This window comes from Phaseolus vulgaris, chromosome 7 (assembly GCF_051622355.1).
Source record: "Phaseolus vulgaris cultivar YP4 chromosome 7, ASM5162235v1, whole genome shotgun sequence".
NCBI lineage: Eukaryota > Viridiplantae > Streptophyta > Magnoliopsida > Fabales > Fabaceae > Phaseolus > Phaseolus vulgaris.
In genome coordinates, this window is record NC_143504.1 from 1,697,798 (window position 1) to 1,719,758 (window position 21,961).

Consider the following 21,961-nt stretch of genomic DNA (forward strand, 5'->3'; position numbering starts at 1 on the left):
AACATTTTTAAAAAATTAATTACAAAACTTAATTTTGATTCAATTGTTAAAATTTCTTTAATGACTTTTGATTTTTGAAACAAGATGCCATTATTAAGATAATAAGAATGATCATATTTTAGATAAGTTTATAAATGTTTACAACGTAATTTCAAATTATGATAAAAATTTATTGAATGAACCGATTAACGATAAAATTAAATGGGAGACAAGTCTGAAAAAAATAATAAAATTACTAACAAATTCTAGAAATCGCATTGCATGATGGAATGAGACTTTAACAGTTTCAAAGTTTAATTTTGAGATCCCAAAAAAATTAAGAGAAGTCACAATTTTAAATAATGATAAAGAGAAAGTAATTAAGAGATAAAAGAGAGAACAGATTAATAATGCTAAAGGTGGTAACCATTTTTATAAAACCCTAAATTTTTAGACTATCCTTCGACTAAATCGTATTTTTTTACACTACAAGAAAATCATGAAATACAAATTAAATAGTTAATTTTAGACAAAAAATTACAAAAAAATCATGAAATAAAAATCATGATTTATTTGTGGTATTTATTTTATAACACTACAAGAAAATCATGAAATAAAAATTAATTTTAGAGACAAAAAATAATTAATTGCGATAGTTACGAAATTAAAAACCATTTTAGAGACTAAAAATTTTATTGGTTTCTAAATTAGTCTCTATTAACTTTAAATAGTTTCTAAATTGGTATGTAAATTTGTAAAGACATTTTAGAGACTAAAAATTTTATTGATTTCTAAATTAGTTTCTATTAATGTTAAATAGTTTATGAATTGGTATCTAAGTAGCTACCAAGTTTTTAACTACAAATTGTTTAGATTCTAAATTTGGTAGCAAAAATCTTGATAGCTAATTAGTTACCAATTTAGAAACCATTTAATAATAATATAAACTAATTTAGAAACCAATAATTTTTTTAGTTTCTAAAATGGTCTCTAATTTAGTCACTATAGCAATTAATTACTTTTTGTCTCTAAAATTAATTTTTATTTCATAATTTTCTTGTAGTGTTATAAAATAAATACCACAAATAAAATATACTAAATACTTAAAAATAATACAAATAATTACTAACACATTAATATTTATTTAATTATTAAATTGAAAGATTACAATTACGAAAAGTATAATATGTCCAATGTATTTTCATTTCCCAATTCCACATGTGGAATATTCATCCCCATTGTATATTTCTTTAGAATGTTTGAAGGGAAATATTCCTTTATCTCATTAATTATGTTGATTTAAGAAATCACGTTACGTTACGTTACGAAATTTCGTTTTACGTCATGAAAAAATGTGATAGTAATTTGTAGAGAAAGAAAGTGACATAAGATTATAAAATATTTAATAAATATTTGGGTGAAGACTTTAGATTGACACGTATGCAATACGAATGGTCCCATTTCTACATATTTTTTTTCTTTTGACCACTTTCTTTGCCAAAGAATTCCTTAGAGAATGGCCACAAATAAATTGTGGTTCCTAGGATGCCAAGGACTTTAAGATGAGTGTCATCACTTTTATATTTTTCTTATGTATATTATATTTTTGTTATGTCTTTAACCAAATCAATATTAGATCTCTAATATATGATTAAGTGCTATTAATTTAAATTTTGAAAACCATGTAAAATTGAGTTTGGATTGTTTACATAAATTTGTATATTAAACTTTATTTTAAATGATTTTTTCTTTTGCATCAAAGTAAGAGGTAAATATTATAAAGTAATTAAATGCAAAATAAATAATACTCTAGATATTTTTGTTTTAAAAGAGGAAAATACAATTATTAAAAGTTAGAAAGGTGATATTTATCTTCTCCCGGTTGAAAAAAAATTATCATTGCATGATCTCTTCTCTCCCTTTTATTTCTCAAATAGTGCTTGAGCTTCGACTCTTAATTGAAAATGCACATGGAAAAGGTTCTTCGACATTCAAAGTAAAGTATTTGGTAGATAATCACAATAAATATTGTAATAGTATTTTCTTGATTAATGTGACTATTTATAGGATTAAGTCATTTCACTTTCCTATTAGACCTAGAATAAAATGTATTTCGTGATTAACGTTATATTACCTAATTTTTTATACGATTTTAATATTACTTAATACACTTTTTTTTAATACTTTCTTATATCTTATATCGTTCGGTTGGTACTAAATACCAGTGCGTTCTAGGACCATTTCGTCCGTTACAATATAACTCTAATTCTAAATGTTAAGAGGTATAAAGTATTACTTAAATCAACAATTTCACATCCATTAAAAACTCACATCTATATTTAATAGGTTTTTGGAGAAGTTTGTGTTTGATGTTTTTTTTTTTATCATTATTTTCCTCTTTTAGTCACACTAGAGAAGTTCATGCATATTACTCCCTATTGGAAAAAACAGTCACGTAGCATAAAGGTGATATATTAAGAATAACATAACCATTTTTTATCATAGAAAAAAATTATATAAATGAAATATTTGATATGTTGCGACTCATGTACATAAGAATAGAGAAGAATTACCAATACATTTCTTTTTGTGTTTCCTAACCAAAAATCAACATTCCTATGTAATAGAGTTTTCCTTAAATTTTTATAACAAAACATCTCATTCTTAGAGTAACATTATTATAAATAAGTATTTGGTTAAACAAGCACTATTTAAAATTATTAAATAAAAATTAATTTTATAAACAAAAAATTATTAGTCCTTATAATAATTAAAATATATACTATTTTAGAAACTAAAAAATTATTCTTAGAGTAACATTATTATAAATAAGTATTTGGTTAAACAAGCACTACTTAAAATTATTAAATAAAAATTAATTTTATAAACAAAAAATTATTAGTCCTTATAATAATTAAAATATATACTATTTTAGAAACTAAAAAATTATTGGTATTTAAAGTAGTTTATAAATTTATGAAATAGTTTTTAAATTGGTATTTAATAAACTAATTAGCTACCAATGTTTTAGCCACCAATTTTAGAATTTAAAGTAGTTGGTAGCTAAAACCTTGGTAACTAATTAGATTAATTTAAAAATTATTTTCTAATTTTATAAACTACTTTAGATACCAATAATTTTTTTTAGTGTCTAAAGTATATCTAATTTAATTAATAAAGTGACTAATTAATTTTGATGTAAAACTAGTTTCTATTTAGTGATTTTATGAAGTGATAAAGAAAAGTTTTGTTGAACAAATCTATGATATTGCATATTATAGATAACTAGGTTATGTGATTGAGAACTTCCTCTTGTTTATTTGTTTACAGTAAGAGACTTTGTTGCATGTAAAAAACAGGTGATTGGTGGTTTGATTGTAGTGACCAAACATAACATACATCTTATATGTCCCTAACAAAGAACTTAAAAAAAAGTTATAAAAAACAAAGTAATAATTAACATAAGAAAAGATTATTCTTGTGCATACATTTGGAATGAGATCTGCTCTATATATTATGCAGGCCAATGAGAGAAAATGCCATTGCCCAACTACAAATTGCTGCAATAAATAAGTTTTTAATAATTGAGTCAATAATTAGGTCACACATGTCCATATATAGCATCATAGTTTGATCAAGGTCAAAAGGTCAAGGGACTCAAATTTTTAAAAAAATGTTCTGAATATGATAGTTTTAACCATGCTATATACAATGAAGATGGGAAACACAAAAATGGTATCATGTGTAGAACAATGAAACTACTTGGTCATGCAAATTAAATGTTTTTGTTGCAAATTTCTTTAAAATCAACTCATCTTAAATATTAGAAGTAGAATGAAGTTATCCATTGTAATGGGTGGGTGGCATATTAATGTTCAATGACTTTTTTTATATGAAAGGACACAAATAGAAAGATGAAAGTGATGCTTTAACTATATATAAGGAACTTATGTTGAGTGAACAAGTTTATAAGTTGATGATTTTTCAACTTAAAATTAAAATAGAGATTAAAATCTTTCGATAGTAAAAATTTTACTTCATAAATAAATAAATATATATATATAAACTAATATTTAGAGATCAATAATAATTAAATTAGAGACCATTTTAGAAATTAAAAAAAGAATTGGTTTCTAAATTATTTTATATTATTGTGAAATAGTTTCTAAATTTGTATCTAATTAGTTACCAAGGTTTTAATTACCAAGTCGGATAGCATTTATTGTCGCGTTGATCCGACCTACATTAACATATTCCAAATTTGGTAGCAAAAATCTTAGTTGTTAATTAGATATCAATTTAAAAACCATTTAACAATAATAGAAACTAATTTAGAAACCAAAAATTTATTTAGTCCCTAAAATGGTCTTCAATTTAGTCAGTATATCAACTAATTATTTTTTGTCTCTAAAATTAGTTTATATTTCATAATTTTCTTTTCTTGTAGTATATATATATATAATTAGAGTTTCGATAGTTGAATTAAACTTAAAATAAAGGTGAACATGGTAGTTATATAATTTTATTACTTTTTTTTTCTAAATTCAATATCATAACTATTGTTAATCTTCATTCCCTTTTTTTCTTCATAATAAAAAGTTATTATAGTTTACACTGTATTTATAATGCACATGCGATTGTCAATACTATATATGAAAATTATTTTTTAAGGGATGTGAAGAATCTCAAAAAAATTAAGTTGTCTCTTCCTAACAAAATTTGTCTTTATACACCGTAAGAATTTGAACCTTCAACTACTTTGATTAAAAAAATCGAGTTTTTTTTTATACAATTAAAAAAAAACTTTAAAGTTTAAATTTGGAGTTAAGTTTAAAACTAACGAAATACATTTAAAAATAATGAGTTTAATGAATTATTTAGATTTCAATTTTACACATACTTCTAAATCTTAAATTAAATAATTTCAATCACAAAAAAGTAAGGACTATGAGTATGTTTAAATATTTTTTTTAATTGAATTTTTAATGAGATATATGCTTACATTATTATTAAGATTAGGATGTAAAATTTAAGTTTAATTTAATTTTAAGTTTAATTTTATAAATTTATTTATAAAATGAAATTTATATTTACTATATATTATAAAATATATTAATCTTTATTTGATATAGAATTTTTAATAATTATAAAAAGAACAGCTTATGAAAATTCTAAATATAATATTTTGGAGGATATACCGCCACAACAGGAGGGAATTGGAAGCAATTTTTCGAAACTCAAATTCTTAATTAATAAGAAGGATGAAGAAACGTACCAAAATTCACAATTTAGGCTAAAAAAAAGTCATAAATTGGGTCCACCAAAGTGGGAGGGAAAGGAAAAAAATAGTAACTTCATGTTGTTAACAACCTAATTCTCGAACTTTTTCCTACTCTTTAATATTATATATTTTCTTACTTTTGTATCAATATAATTCTTTCATTTTAACTATAATTTAGCTTCTTTTTATGTGGTTTTATAAATAATTAACTTTTTTATTTTATTTTTTATCTTATTTGGGTTTTCGATTATTGAATTAACTGATTTGATTTCTTCTTAAGTTTCTCGGCTACTAATACAGACTCACTTTCAGTTGGGTTTGTATATCTACAACAAACTTCGATGATAAAATTAAAATCAGATAAAAATAATCTATTTATCTATTAAATAAATCATTTATTTACAGTGTTATTTTTATTTCGGTTACTAAATTTACTAAATATATTTTTAAAATTTTAACCTAATTATTGGACTTTGATAGTCTTTCATCATAAACAGAAAAAAAAAATATATATATATATATATTTATATATATAACTTTGAAATGAAATATTATGTGTGGCAATTAATCAAATGTATGAGTAAGTAGGAGGTGGTGGAAGGAGGCATGTGAGTGAGTTTGGGGGTTGTTGGCAGCATCACATCCAACAGCAAAAGCTGGTGAACAAGTTTCTTCATTATTTTTTATATTTTTATAAAGATTTTATTGAAAGCGATCAATTCTATTTTAATTAAATATTTTCAAATTAATAAACAAAACAGTGTTAGGTTAGGTTACTTCTGTAATAATGTCTCACTTATCTACTTAATTAAGTGACACCTTTCTAAAAAACATCACATGCTCCATTAATATTATTTTAAAACTATATTTATTGTTGAATAGTTAAACAAAATATTACATAATATAAAAAAAAGTAGTTTAGTAAATGAGGCTCGGACACTTCTCCAAAATGGGTGTATCCGTGTCATACATCGGTATCGACACTCGTAAGACACTCATCAGTAAAGTGTTCAATTTCAAAAATATTTGTTTGATTTTTGAAAATTTTAGCACGGTTTTAACATAATTTTAAAAGGTATAAATACAATAATTTTATAAAAAATAAAATTTATTGTATAAATTTTTATTATGATTAAAAATAAGAAACAAATTTTTTTGAACCACTGATAAAAAATATCTTTCTACTTCCAAAAGAATCTGAAACATACTTTTAAACATAAATATTTATTTTCAATTTATATAATTCAAAATTATATAATATATAGATCCGTATCATCGTTTTCTACATTTTAAAATTATACGCATCAGTTCGTATATGTGCTAGTTTAGTATTAAATAATATATAATTATTTTAATTAAATTAAATTAATAGTCTCAAATGTTCAATTTCCACGGTCGCTGATGACGGCAGCAGAACCTGACTTAGGAAGTTGTCTTCTCAAGAGGGCCCACGTAGTTCCTCGGAAACAACAATAAAAGTAATTACATTTTTTATTTTTTTTATTTTTTATTTAATTAGTATTATAAAAGTTGAAAAAATGGAGATAATAGGAAATGATAAAAAATAAAATTTAATTGTTATTATGTATGAATAAAAAGCAGTGTACACTTGTAATAATTAATTTATAAAGAAGATCTGTGATGAAAGAGAAGTAAACATTTTCACACGTACAAAGCGGCACGGCACGTGAGTTTCTAGATGTTTGACAAAATTTCAAACACTTGTGTTTCTTCTCTGTCATGTCAGCGTTCAAATCGAAACTGGTTTCGCATTTGCATGCTTCTCTCCACATTTTTATTCTCCTTTTTCTTTTTTATTTTCTTCAAAGAAGACTTTCAAAAAGCTTCTCTAATTCTAATGCCACCCCCGCATGGTCAAAAACCAACGCTTCTTCCACCAAACAACACACAAAAAACTGATCTTTCTCACTGTTCTTCATTTCGGATTCGGGTAAGGTTGCTTGCACCTACTCCTTAAACTTTCCAACAACGCTGTCTCTGTCTCTGTCTTTCGTTTCTACCTGTCTCTGCCTTTTCAATCCTTATCTATTCTTCGGTTTTCCTCTGTTCCTTCTCTCTGTTTCTTTTTTCTCTTTCATGGGTGTCTCCTTCTGCTGTACGTGCAATACAACCTTTAAAAACATACATGGGTGTTGTTCTGATTTTTTTTTATGAGATCTTTTAGATATGTTGTTTGTGTTCTGCTGAGGATTTGGTTTTCCCTATTGATTAGGATTTTAATTCGACATATTTGCATGAGGTGTGGTTAATTGAGTTTTGATTGGTGGATGGAACAGTCACAGTGCGATCGGTTGATACGAAAGGTGAGGCAGAGGAGACTCGGAAGGAGATGGCTCAGAACAGAAGAGTTATACAAGATTGTGTTTATGCTCCTAATCCCTACCATGAATGCACCGAGGCTTGCTTGCAAAGGATCAAGGAAACTAAGCCTGGCAAGTCAACTAAGAATAAAAAGAGTTCTGGTCAGTTTTTTATTCTCCTGTTTCCTCAACTTTTCTCATCAACTGCTGTGTTTTGGGCTTCAATCTGATCTTTTTTCAAATAGATATAACTTGCACAAGTTTTGGAATTTGGCTTGTGGCATTCTTTTTAACAATTTTTAAAAAAAAAATCACTTCTCTTGTCTCATCCAGTGAACTGTTTTGTTTGGATGATGTCCCCTTTACTCTCACCTATAAAAAAAGGATCCTGATTCTGGTCAAGGTTTTAAATTGTAGTCTCCATCATGTTTTTTCACCTCATTTCGCCTCTATGGTGATGAAGGGTGAAGAAAAGGAGAAGAAAGAATGAGATTTATCTTGATTTTGGCATAGTATCCTTGATCATATCGTGGAGCACACATCCTTGATCATAGTATCCTTGTTCCTTGCATTCTGTTTCCCGTTCATTGATACATTCAACAACTCAAAACCGTCTGATACTCATGTTTTATTTCAACAAATCTGCATTCAAATTTTAAATCCTTAATAATGCAAGGAATGGTTGAAAAATTGAGTGATTTGAATCCTACTAACTGCTTACTGCTATATGTTCCTGTTCTGTATGCCTGTTTTTCTTGCTCCCTTTATGGGCATTTGTGATTGTTTGCTGAGGCTGTTTTGACTTGTTTATATGCATCAACTTTGTTTGAAACCTTATACTGAGTGTGCAAAAAATCAATAGCTTTAAAAATTTAACTTAAGTACATTGATAGTGTAAAAGTTGTTTATATTTGTAGAACACTTCAATTTAAGCAGTATATATTTGAGAGTGCCCAGTTGCCAATGTCTTTCTTTTTTTTTCCGTAGATTATCGCAGAAGTGTTACAGATGGTGAACTTGGCAAAAAGGTGAATGAAGGAAAACGCAGACCCTCCTCAGGTTGCTCTAAAGCATCTAATCCGTACCATGTCTGTGATGATTACTGCCAAAAAAGAATGTCTGGGGCAGATCCAGGTTTTCCTCCATTTCTTATCTGCCATTTAAGGATTTCTGTAACATAAATTTTGGTGAAAATTTTCTCATTTTAATCTGTTAAGTAGCTTGTAAATTGTGTCTTGTGTTGAATTTCTGTGCTCAGATAATTTTAAAGCAGGATTTGTCCATTTATCTTATTTAAACCCTAAATCCTAAACTCTAAAAAATTGTATCTTACATACACTCCATATGAAAAGAGTTGCAATTTCACTTTTTACAATTTAAATATTACACAGTCCATTGTATGAACCTGCACTATATGTGTAATTGGTGTGTGTGTCTAGTTCAGAAATATATAGTTAATGCCATTCATGCTATAAGGATAATATAGACATTGATTACATATTATAATATGAAATGGACCACTCGCTTCAGTCCACCATCATATTATTTATATATGATTCAACTTTGAATGGTTGTTAAGAAAATCACTAGCTTCCTTGCAATGTTTGCCTGCTGAATTTGTTTGACTAGTCAAAGGTTGTTAAACAGATCATGGTGTACCTTTGGTCTTCCACTTTCAATATGTTTCTTACTGCTATTCCGAGTTCTCTTAAATCGCAGGTACCATGTCATTAAACTTCGACACGAGAAAGAAGGTTGGTTATAATAAGCCAGAACTCCCAGTTCTTGACAGTGTTCCACCCTCAAAAATTGGTGCTATTTATCTATCTGATGCTTCATCACCATTATCAAGTTATTCTGAACAGACAAAGGGGGAGCCAAAAAGCAGCGAGCTAATACCGGTTTCTGGAGAAATACATGTCATGGTAGTGGCCTCTCTTTTCTCCTTTTTGGTCAAACCTCACATCTCTTCAGTCAAAATTTCTCTCTATTTTATGGCCTAATACAACAAGCAAACCAAATAAGCACATATAGTTGACTTGTCTCTTGTCCTTGTTTCTTTGAAAGCCTACCAACAACAAGGTCCAATCAAAGCAGAATGGGGACAAAAATGCTTCACCAAAAGTTGTTCCAATCACCTCTGTTGATGACATGGGAGGTATTAGATGATAAAAATGATCTCATAATATTTTAGTTTTTCAGTTGTAATTACCTTACATCAGTTTTAACTGTTTTATCATCTAATAGGAGCATTTACTAAATCAGAAGGTGGGTCCATGAAATTTTGCTTCTCTGGGAATGAAGACAGTGATGGCGAGGAGACCGAGTCCGTGGTTTCGGAGGCACGTGTACCGGTCGGAAAATACCATGTGAAAGAAAGCTTTGCTCCCATTCTGAGATCCATCTTTGAAAAGTATGGAGATATTGGAGCAAGCTGCCACTTGGAATCAGTTGTGATGCGATCATATTATGTGGAGTGTGTGTGCTTTGTGGTCCAAGAGCTGCAATCTACTCCAATGATTGAGTTGACAAAGTCTAAAATCAAGGAACTGTTGGCCATTATTAAGGATGTGGAATCTGCGCAGCTTCGTGTGGCGTGGTTGCGCAGCATAGTTGATGAAATTGGTGAAAGCATTGAACTCATGGATGAACACCACATAGCAGAAATGGCAAAGGCTAACTCTGACCGTGAAGTGGAAACACTGAACAAAGAGCTAGAATCAAACTTGGAAAGTTTGGCTCAGAAAGAACAAGAGGTAACTGATATCAGAACAAAAATTGAAGAGATCAGAAAGCGATTGGGCGAGCTTGAGCTCAAGTCTTCTCATTTGGACAAGAACATCTTGTTACTCAAATCCAAGGTTGATAATTTAGATAGCAAATCCTTGCTAGATGAACTAGTGTAACCAAACCGTTTACCCAAATTTCTCTTTCAATTTCCTCCACAGAGTTATGATGATATTGCTTAAATTGTAGAATATGAAACTGAATAAACCCATGAAGTAAGTATATGTTTAAACTAGGCAAGGTTTGATATGATCACATATTGCACTCACAAGTGCACATTTTTAAGCTGTACTTCCATTTATTTTTACTTTATCTAAATATCCCAAAATCATTACCTCCTCTATCAATTCTGGGCGTGTGCGTGACTATATATTATGGATAATCCAATAATATCAAAATAATTCTTAAAGTAGATTTTAATTTAACTTAATTTTACAATTATAAAATTAAGTTTATATTCACATATATACTACTAAATTTTATATATTATAAAATATTATTACTAAATTTTATATATTATAAAATATTCTAATGTGGGATTTCTAAAAATAACTCTAAGTTACATTTTTGTTGATGATCTTGTATATGAAAAGTTTATATATATATATATATATTTTTTTTATTTTTTATTTTTTTTTTATTATTATTATTATTTATTTTTTTTTTAATTTTTATTATTATTTTTTTTTTGGTCTATTTTTCGTACTAACTTTTTATGTTTGGTTGGTGAGAATGAGGAAAGGGTTTTCTTTTTTTTTTTTGTCCATTTTTCATACTAAACTTTTATGTTTGGTTGGTGAGAATGAGAAAAGGGCTTTTGCTTTTCTTCTTTTTCTTTTAGACTATGTTTAAAAGTCTTCTGAAATTGGAAAGCTGAAGGGTATTTTCTATTTTCACTGTTTTTCTGTAGCACTTTTGTTTTGTTTTTTCTGTGTTTTTTTTTATATATAATATAAACTTTTAAAAGAATTCTGAAAGATTCTTTTGAGGAATTTCAGACTAGATTTCCCAACACTTTTCAATCAATTTCTGAAAAGTATTTTAGGAATTTGTAGATGTTATGAATATATACAAATTTGTTTACCACTAGCATTCAATGGAAGAGTCATTATTAGAGGTGTTAATTTTTCCTTTCTAAATATCATTTTACCACTTTATTTATAAAAGACTACGGGAACACAGGCACGTGAGTGTCTGTATATCCGCATTTTTTATTTTTATATAATTATATTTAATAGAAAAATTAAATAAATAATATTATTATTCACACATTACATTTATATTATTAGTAAAAGTGAAAAAAAAATACAAAACAATTATTAGTGTATAGTAAAGTAATGCTCTTATACCTTCGTAGCAAAGGTCATTTACCTTTTCCACTTTCTCCTTCACCATTACTTGAATGAAGTTCCTTGAATCAAAAGTTTGGTCTTCTCACATTTCCCAAAGTGATTACAAAATAATAATATCAAAATATGTAAGAACACACAATTCTCAAATTATTATTCACACATTACACTTATATTTATTAAAATTTTTGAAGTGTTTGAAAAAGACTTTAAAGTTTGAAAATTTGAAATTTTTTAAAAATTTAAAATTTAAAATTTTAAAATTTTAAAAAAATAAGAAATGATGCAATGTACATAATAATGAAATAAAATAAATATTGATATAAGGATAAAATAGGAAAAAAATTGAGGAAATTTAGAGAGTCCCCTTTATACATAGGCATAGATATATAAAGAAATTTTTCTCTTTAAATGTTTTCAAGTATATGTAATTTTTTTCTAATAATTTTTTTTCTAATTTAATCTTATATCAATATTTTATTTTGGTTATTTTTTTTAGTTAATAGAGTAGTTATTAGTTTTTTAAGATTTTAATAAAATATCTATAAAAAATAATTGATAGAGTAGTTACATAAATTTATTTTTGAATTCAAATAAATTAATTGATAGGGTAGGTACAGAACAATTTTTTTGAATTTAAACAAAATAATTAAAAAAACAGTTAAGAATTATAAACATTTTTTAAAATTTAAATAAAATAATTAAGACTAATTGATAGAGGAGTCGAGAGATAAAACAATTTTAAATTTTAAATTTTAGTATAGATGAAAAAAAAATTAGCGTAAATGAAAAATATCTTTTGAAAATATTTTGCAAATATTTAGTTTTAAATTTAAACTCTTTGAGATATAAAATTTAAATTTTTCACAAAATAACAAATAAAATAAAATATAAAGATAAAGATAAAATTTAAATAAAATAAGATGGTAGTTAAGAGGAATTTCTTTTGATTTATATTTTTTAAATTTAAATTTGAAAAATATAAATAAAGATAAAAGAAATAGTTTTAGACAGTAGAATAATTTTACTGGTTAAAAAGCAACTTGAGGTGATTTTTAGGAGAATCAAATCAAGAATAATAGCCAAATAATCGAAATAAAATCAGGAATAATAGCAAAATCTATCCACAATACTATTTTATTTTTTTTTATTCCCTAGAACATTGCATTAAGAGAATAACACAAACCCTAATCCCAAACACTTTTTAAGAAAAAGAAAAACAGATAAATTACCAATCTTTTGGGTGCGGGATTGAATTGCCACAGATAAAATCCTCAAATCCGAATCCCATTCCCAACTCTTCTTCTTCTTCTTCTTCTGTAGTTGAGGTTCGTATCTCTCTTCCCTTAGGTTTAATGTTTTTCTACGAAGTGCGAATTCAACATTAAGCAACAACAGATTCTTCTATTTCGATTTTCACCAGTAATCTATGTTCTTTCAATTCCAATTTCTGTTTGCGCTACTTGTTGCTTTCAATTTTTGACATAAGAGGTTTCATAAGGGTTTTGACACGAACGTGTTTGCTTGCTATGCGTAACTCAGCAGATCAGGGGATAAATTCTGTGGACGACATGTCCGGAGAACGAGCAGTGCATCCCGATTGCCGGAATGCAAGTAACCCTTTTCATGAATGTAGTGATTACTGTTTTAGAGTAATAGCTGAAGCCAAAAATAGGTCGCAACAACGACAATCTGGTTAGTTTTACTCTCTGCTAATTGTATAGTTATCTATTGATTTGATTATGTTTATATCTAAATTCCTCTATGGATCATTGTTCTTCCGTAAATGGTCACTGTGGTAGGTAAGTTGATGACTAAGATTACAGAACTTTTGTTGTTTAATTATGTTTTTTTTTTCGTAACTGAAAAAAATGTTGTATTTTTTGATTATATGATACTAGTGCTAGGTTTAATTATCCTTATTTACATATCGTTTTCCATGTCTATCAGAAGTTGGACAAGCTAGTGGTGGAAGTGACTCTAAGCAAGACATCCCTGATGAGAAACACGCGGATGAGGAAATACATGATGGCAGACCCATTTTTGAAGAAAATACCGAGAGTGATTCCGACCAGCCTGATGCACAGGAACCAGAGCAAGTAGAGGTTGACTACACAAAACTTTCTGGGAGGCAGAAAAAGTGGATGGAGTTGAGAGCCAAGATGGTAATAGGGTGAAAACTCCCTTATTTAAAATTTAAACAATTTATTTATTTCAAGAAAGCCTTAGATAGTTGTTTTGTTTTCCTTGAAGCACGAAGCAAAAAAACGTAATCAAATTGAAATAGCTGCTGAAAAGAAGAGGATGGAAGCTCCAACCGAGTCTAGGGGTGTTTCGAAACAGAAGTGGCTTGAGGATAGGAAGAAAAAGATTGGAAAACTTCTTGATGCAAATGGACTGGATATGACAAAGGCATTTATGCTTGACACACAGGAGGCAGCAGAAGTAAAATACAAGAAATGGGAGAAGGATCCTGCTCCATTCGGATGGGATGGTAAGCAGTATGTTATTTTGTATAAATTCAGATTGTTGTGCTCTTCTGTTAGTGTGTAAGCTTCAATGCAGTTCCAAAAAATTTCAGATATTCAAACATGACTTTTAAGGCTCATTTCTTGGTTCTTAACTTAAGAGTATGTTTAGATTTACAATTTTTTTAGAAATGAGCTATTGCTAAAATCCTATTAAGGAAAGGTTCGATTGTTGTTGTTATTCTATTGTTGAAATGTTCATAAAGTACTTCTTAGTCAGAAAAGTTCAGCAAAATATTTGTGTAGATATTTTTTAAAACACTGCTCCTACATATAATTTTGGATATTTACATTCTTGGTTTTTGAGATCTAAGGAGAGTTTTATCTTCCGAGAAATAGATGTCTTCTTATCTGTGTGTGATTGATTAAAAAATTATACCAGGGAAATTTCGTGTTGTAGAAGAGTAGTGATTGAAGCTAATAATATTTTTTTATCAGTCTTCAACCAGAAGTCGCTGTACAATGCATACAAAAAGCGGACAAAGAATGTTGAAGTCGATGTAGAAGAATATAATAGAATGAAAGAAGCTGATCTTGAGTTCTACCGTGATGCTTCTAGTCTCCAGTATGGAAAGGTGCACTACCTAAACATTGATATATTTTTTCAATTCTTTTGCATTCTATCACCATTCATTCTTTCCTTCCATTTTAGGCACCAAAAATCTCAGAGCAGAAGGTTGACAGGATGGTACAGGAGCTAAAGGATAGGGAAGAGAAGCGCAAGTCATTTAGCAGGAGAAGACGGTTTCATGAAGAGAAAGATATCGACTCAATCAATGACCGTAATGAGCATTTCAACAAGAAGATTGAGCGAGCCTTTGGTAAATACACGCTGGAGATTAAAAATAATCTTGAGCGAGGAACTGCATTGCCTGACTAAAAATGTAGTGAATTCAAAAATGTTCTGATACTGACAAGTTTCAATGGTGGATTGTACTTTTTAGAGTGCCTTTTGATCATGTAATATTATAGTCTAATACTGTGCAATGCACATCTGGAGTCATTTTGAACTTCAATTAGTACATGCTTGCTTGGGACCTGCGTTCTTCTTAGTGATACCCAGTTTCTAAAGAGAAATTATACCTCCTCACATATGAGTGTTTGTTTGGGGTTAGGTATCTTCCTTCATACTTTCTGTTGGGATCATAATATTTATGTTTTGATGTTGGATTGACAGAAAGAACGAATGAGATGGATTGGAATTACATGATGAAATTTTATTAGGTTATGTTGTATGGATTACTTAGTTTATAATCGAATGAAGTTAAAAGTTATTAGACTCGGACACGGTTTTTTAAACACCCTTATCGGACACTAACATTCGTAAGACACTAATAGAACATGTATGGGTGAGATATTTAATTTAAAAAATATTTGTTGGATTTCTAACAATATTGTTTTAATACATTTTAAAAAAAAATACATTAATTTTTAAAAAACTCAAATTTATTGTATAAATTTTTAATATAATTATAAAAATAAAGAATAAATTTTTTTGACTCAACCATAATAAACATATTTTTACTAATAAAAATTAAAACATACTTATTTTCGTGTTCTACATTTTAAAGATTATTTGTATTTTCGTATTTGTGTGTTAGTGTTTATATTAAAAAGAAATATAAATATCTATGTCTAATAAAATTTGTTTAATTCCCAATCTAGCACCATTTACACTTTTATTTCCCCATCTAGCACCCTTTTGTTTTTATTTCCCTATCTAGCACCTTTTTGTTTTTATTTCCCTATCTAGCACCCTTTTGTTTTTATTTCCCTATCTAGCACCCTTTTATTTTTTATTTCCCTATTCATAAATAAATAAATAATAAATTATATATTTTTTTGATAATTTTAATTTTGAATACATTAAAAAATAAGTATTTTTTAATGTTTAAAATAGTTAGAAATATAATTAATGAATAAAGAAATGTGTTTTTACAAAAAAAAGTAATAAATTAAAAAATGTTTAGTTTAAATTTTTTTTAAGAATGAAGAAAATAAAAAATTAAACTCTACAACAATATAAAAGTTGAAAATCTATAAACATAAATTAATATTTATTTTTATTATTATTGATGATGTAATCATGTTAATTTCAAGTAAAAAATACAGGACATAATTATAAAAAAAATCAAAGTCAATTAGTATTAATTAATATTGAACACACAAATAATATTGAAGTGTCTATCTACCCTAAATGCAAAATTCTAAAAAAAACTAATGCAATTGTTACCCTTAATGCTTAAAAATGAGAAGAAGAAAAATGTAAAAATAAATAAATATAGAAAATAAAAACAACAACATTGCAACAGATTTTTCTTTCCTCCCGGATATTTACGCATGTTACGAAAGACTATTTGATGGAACTCATAAATGAAGAGTATTGACCTCCATACACTGGTCAAATACTATGCTCAAGTCCCGACATGAAAATAACCTCAAAGGGAAGACCTAAGTCAAGTCGAATAAGGACTGATATGGACATAAGAGAACAACATGATCGAACAAAAAAAATGTTCGTATTGTCAAACACCATGACACACAAAAAGAACATGTCCCAACATTATTGAATTGTGGACTTCTCGTCATCAATTATGTTTCATTTCGCACAAACTATTTAATGTACCATTGAAGAAAATATTAAATAAATTATCATCTTTCATTTATTTTTCTTTTTATGATCAACATCTACTTATTTAATATCGTCTTATATCTCTTATATCTATCTTGTTTGAATTTTTTTATTTTTTTTTATATCTTGTATATTTATGTTTTTAGTTATTATTTTTTTCTGTCATTGTTTATTTATTTTTGTTTTTTGTTTTTATTTTATTATTGTTGTTTTTATTTTCTATACTTATTTATTTTTGCGTTTTTTTGGTCTCATTTTTAAGTATTAAGTGTAGTATTTGCATTAGTTTTTTTTTTAGGATTTTGCATTTAGGGTAGTCACTTCAATATTATTTGTGTCCATTATTAATTAATACTAATTGACTTTGTTTTTTTTTATAATTATGTCCTGTATTTTTTACTGAGGACATATTTTTTACTTGAAATTAACATAATTACATCATCAATAATAATAAAAAAATATTAAATTATGTTTATAGATTCAACTTTTATGTTCATGTAGGGTTTAATTTCTTATTTTCTTCCTTCTTAAAAAAAATAATTTTAAACTAAACATTTTTAATTTATTAATTTTTTTTATTTTGTAAAAACTCATTTCTTTATTCATTAATTATATTTCTAACTATTTTAAACATTACAAATACTTACTTTTTAATGCATTCAAAATTAAAATTATAAAAAAAAATTATTATTTATTTATTTTTGAAATGGTGCTAGATAGGGAAATAAAAAATAAAAGAGTGCTAGATAGGGAAATAAAAGCAAAAGGGTGCTATTTAGGGAAATAAAAGTGTAAATGGTGCTAGATAGGGAATTTACCCGATAAAATCACCTATTTATCTACTCCCTAACGTGGGATTTATAGGATGGAATTGGATATTTTTTCATTAAATTCATGCTACTTGTTTATCTTTCTTTAGCCTGTAGGATCATGGTGGAAGCTAAATATAGACTCAGTTCTTTAAACCTAAATTACTATAGCCATCAAAACCAATTTCAATGAAACTCCCTGACTGAACCATGATGACACATTCAATCTAAAACTGAGTAATTTCTACAAGTCAAACGAATGTTGAGTTTACAGGAAAATAAAACTGAGGTATTATTCCTTATGTAATAAGCTTATACAGTTATGCTATAAATTAGTCTCTTGAAAATTAATTTATCTGCAGGTTTGTCACTGGTTCGTTTAGAAAAATTGTTACCACTTTACATGTTAGTTTCAGAGGCAAATTAAGTGATAGATCAAATTTTCATTATTGTGGTGGTTTCCCTTTTGATAATTGTAATGACTTGAAGAATCTGCACAGAAATAATTTGGTCGATGAACTTAACAAACAAATTACTTGAATAAAACTCTTCTGAAACCTTTCACCAGATACTGACACCAACTATAGAAAACTTTAATTTGACTAGAGTTAAGAGTTAACCATTTCAATTTGGTAAAATGTTTCAAAAAAGTTCTATTTCTTATAATTTGTAAGATAACCCTTTGATCAATCAGCCACTGAAATTCTAACAAAAATCATAAATATACTAGATGCCAGTTATGTTTCACTTAAGTTGTTTTTAAGATAAAAATATATTCAAAGATGCCAGAACTTTCTCCTCTTATCTTCTGAAGGAACCGAGCTGAATCCTCAGGTATAAGTTCATTTTATGTTTAATTAATGTTTCAAATACTACAAATCCATGATGCTGTTATTAAGGTGACAGTCTTTGTATTCACACTGTCATCAGCACTCTACACACACAAAAAGAAAACACTAACGACAGAGCCAACTCAACTCAGAAAAATTGGTCACTTTTTGCAATTGAAGGCCCTTTTAGGATTGAACCATGAGTGTTTATAGCTTTGAACTTGGCAAACCTGCAAATAGAAGCACAACATGCAAGGCCAATTAGAAGACTTATCTATCAATATTTATGAACAAAAATTATTTTTTATCTTTTTTAAAAACTTTGCAGAAAACTAGTTTTAACTTGAACTAATAAAGTGAACATGATTTTATTACCCAAAGCTTTTGCATTGACAATGCTTGGGCATGCAGCTGGTGGTGGGGCATTCTCATTGAGGAATGGTTCCACCCTATTGGCATCAAACCATACAGGGTACCCTTTAATCTTACCCTGCACATTTTGTAATTAAGGACTATAATCAGTTTTACAAGACACAATTTTCATTTACCATAGAAACAAACATGGAGAAACTTGTACCAGCACGTTTAGAGCTGCTAGTGTAGCCATTCCCTCACGTGTCCACTGCAACAAAACATATACATGAAATAAGTAAAACTGAGTCAACCATAAAAGACTGATTTAATACAGACACTTCACAGTAATTACCTTGGAGGCAGATGCAATGTGGGGTACCACAATGGCATTCTTACACTCTGCAAGCCCAGGTTTCATGTAGGGCTCTTCCTGATAAAAGTTTCAATTTCACATAGAGACTTAAAAGGTGGTTTTGTTGCAAAATGGAATCCAATTATTCAGAGATCAAAGAAGGGTCAGATACCTCAAACACATCAAGTCCTACTCGAAATGTTGGATTCTGTTTTAAATGCTCCACTAGTGCAGCTTCATCAACAACAGGCCCTCTACTGCAATTGATCAGAATTGCTTCCTGTAATAAGGACATCATCATTAGCAAAATTCAATTTGCATCACTTTATTAGAGCAAAAATATGTTGATTAAATAATTACCTTCTTCATTTTAGCAAGTCTTTCCTTGTTGACTAGATGATAAGTGGTTTTGTCCAACACAGGATGAAGACTAATCTATAGAAGCACTCATGATAAAGCATATTAGTTGGAATAATCAAATGTAACAAGTTACAGCTAGTACATTAAACTTCCTTAATCAAATTCTTACTATATCTGCCTCCTGGAGGACCTCATCCATGCTTGATGCCCTTTTCCATGTCACTGGGGTTTCACCACTTGCTTTCAAGAATGCACCATAAGCTGCAATAGGTAAAAAGGAACTATTAATTCACACTTCACAGTAATTTGGTTTACAGATAGGAGTTGGCAGAAACATGCCTGTGACAAACTTTTCTAGTCGTGTGGCCTGGTAGAGATCAAAGTAGATTAGGTTCATCTTGAACCCTTCAACCTGATGCCAGAAGAAAGGAACTTTTGTTGTCATCACCAAAGCAAGAACATTATATGGATAATATTATTGAGCATACTCAGTCACAAACATCAGCAAACTATATGATGCACTTTCTTGCAAATCACCTATAAACAGCTTAATACATTACAGCCTAAGTGCTCTTTCAAAATTTTGACACAAGAGAAGATTTCAAGTAAAGAAACCAACATGTCAGTTGTTATATTTATGAGTAACAAGCTTAGCATACAACTAAATCAAATGAACCTGATATGGGATAGACAATATTGAAAATTTACCATCATTCTTGCATAAGCAGATCCAATTCTACCAGCTCCAATTACACCAACAGTTTGTCCCTTGAGCAAGTTTCCAACAAATCTGTCATAAAAACAAGGCAAGAGCAGTTTATTCCAGCCTTCTGAAGAGTGCATTACTTGCAATTCAGTGTATGGAAACTGACAAAAGAAAAGATGATAATAATAATTTCTAAGGTATATAACATTACTCTTCACATCATGAAACAAAAAAGTAATGTGTAAAAAAATAATTCTCATACAAATGAGGCAGCCATCCATCATATAGTCCTGCCCTCATGAATTCATCTGCCTCAACTATCCTTCTAGCAGCTGCCAAAGACAGAGAAGCTGCCAACTCTGCTGTTGTCTCAGTTAGCACACCCTACAGAAAAGAATGAATGAAACTAATGTTACAACAAAAGCAACCTCCTCAGGTTATCACTTCCAGAGTCATCAATCATACACAACATAAATAATATCATATTTGGATAATAAGTGCACAACTTATTTTAGTTATGAGAAAAACTCAGTTAATTTTACATTCTTATTTTCTTTTTCAACAAGTCCTTATAAAAAGTTCATCCAAACTCTGCCTAAGATCACTTCAGCATCACACAAAAGGATCCTCAATCCACAAACTTTACGAAAATTAAAATACACATTTAAAATATAATCTAACAGTAATATAAAGAAAAAGATAACTCACAGGAGTGTTTCCAACAGCAACACCATACTTGTTTGCAGCATTAACATTCACGTTGTTATAACCAACAGCCATGTTACTGAAAGCTTTGCCTCCAGCTTTGCTCAAAGCAGAGAACAACTCTTCTCCCCAGTCTTCAGTCAACTGCAACAGGAACTCCATCACATACCCACCAAGCCAAAACCAAGAAAATCCACACCAGAACTAAAAAGATAATTTTTTTTTTGTAAACTAAACCAATACTACATCAATTTGCAGTGTGATGCTCTAATCTATTGACCACTATTACCTGTCCTATAACTCCATCGCACTTGTCACCAATCAAAGCAATGATGTCTTCAATAGACAGTATCGTTTTCTTCTCAGTACATATCTGGAAAGCATGTGCAAGACAAACAATGAATCAAAATTTTAACCATACACTAAACTATGACATCCTCAGAAGATGTCTCAACAAAAGCAAGGAACATGGCATAAAATGAAACATGGGAAGTTTGATTACTTCAAGGCGACAATCATTCTGAATGAGAAGATTAATCCAGCGAGTTCCAGGCATTGATTTTGTGCTGATAACTCTGTATTTGCCATTTGGATTCCATACTTCAATGGACACTGGCTTGGCCATGAAGCCAACAAGAGTGTGAAGTGGCTATGGATAGTGGAAGTTGAGGTTGTAATAATTTCAGTTGGTGTTTGCTTATAATGTTAGATACTGGTAATCCAGTGTGAAACAGCACAACATAGTAATTTATTTGTGTCCAATAACATTGGTGCATGCAGAAGACTTTGACCTTTGAGATAAAGTGAACACAGAACACAATAGGATGAGGCTGTGAAAAAGAGATGAGTTCAAGAAATTGCAGTGTCTTTGAGCCTCTCGTTAGGATAATGTCCATTAAAGACAAATTTAACCTTCTGTTTGTGGCTCATAGCTTCATACAAGTGCTTCTTCTCTATCCTTTGAACTT

At 28.7% G+C, this 21,961-nt stretch overlaps 3 protein-coding genes across 8 annotated transcripts; 2 read left to right on the forward strand and 1 right to left on the reverse strand.

Moving 5' to 3' along the window:
- Positions 1-6,958: 6,958 nt before the first annotated feature.
- LOC137827822 (phospholipase-like protein (PEARLI 4) family protein) lies at positions 6,959-10,653 on the forward strand. 3 transcript variants are annotated; one of them, XM_068634164.2, is made up of 6 exons: positions 6,959-7,211; positions 7,558-7,743; positions 8,569-8,715; positions 9,301-9,506; positions 9,649-9,739; positions 9,829-10,653. In XM_068634164.2, exons 2-6 carry the CDS (start codon positions 7,611-7,613, stop codon positions 10,485-10,487), a joined length of 1,236 nt encoding a protein of 411 aa, XP_068490265.1. In that variant the 5' UTR covers positions 6,959-7,211; positions 7,558-7,610; the 3' UTR covers positions 10,488-10,653. The 3 variants fall into 3 exon arrangements, with proteins under 3 accessions (XP_068490265.1, XP_068490263.1, XP_068490266.1); XM_068634162.1 differs by having other exon boundaries at positions 7,205-7,376; XM_068634165.1 differs by having other exon boundaries at positions 7,205-7,316.
- Positions 10,654-12,843: 2,190 nt separating this feature from the next.
- Positions 12,844-15,335, forward strand: LOC137827830 (GCIP-interacting family protein). 4 transcript variants are annotated; one of them, XM_068634179.2, is made up of 6 exons: positions 12,844-13,045; positions 13,260-13,412; positions 13,668-13,882; positions 13,971-14,211; positions 14,684-14,820; positions 14,898-15,335. In XM_068634179.2, the coding sequence occupies exons 2-6, from the start codon at positions 13,289-13,291 to the stop codon at positions 15,123-15,125; spliced, it is 945 nt and encodes a 314-aa protein (XP_068490280.1). In that variant the 5' UTR covers positions 12,844-13,045; positions 13,260-13,288; the 3' UTR covers positions 15,126-15,335. The 4 variants fall into 4 exon arrangements, with proteins under 4 accessions (XP_068490280.1, XP_068490281.1, XP_068490282.1 ...); XM_068634180.2 differs by having other exon boundaries at positions 13,263-13,412; XM_068634181.1 differs by having other exon boundaries at positions 12,897-13,139.
- A 3,134-nt stretch (positions 15,336-18,469) lies between these two features.
- HPR (hydroxypyruvate reductase) lies at positions 18,470-21,875 on the reverse strand. Its single transcript, XM_068634168.2, has 13 exons — positions 21,496-21,875; positions 21,283-21,366; positions 20,997-21,137; positions 20,551-20,672; positions 20,291-20,372; positions 19,922-19,994; positions 19,752-19,843; positions 19,583-19,657; positions 19,395-19,502; positions 19,223-19,300; positions 19,094-19,138; positions 18,892-19,006; positions 18,470-18,746 (listed from the first exon to the last, which is right to left on the reverse strand). Exons 1-13 carry the CDS (start codon positions 21,616-21,618, stop codon positions 18,724-18,726), a joined length of 1,161 nt encoding a protein of 386 aa, XP_068490269.2. The 5' UTR covers positions 21,619-21,875; the 3' UTR covers positions 18,470-18,723.
- Positions 21,876-21,961: the final 86 nt, after the last annotated feature.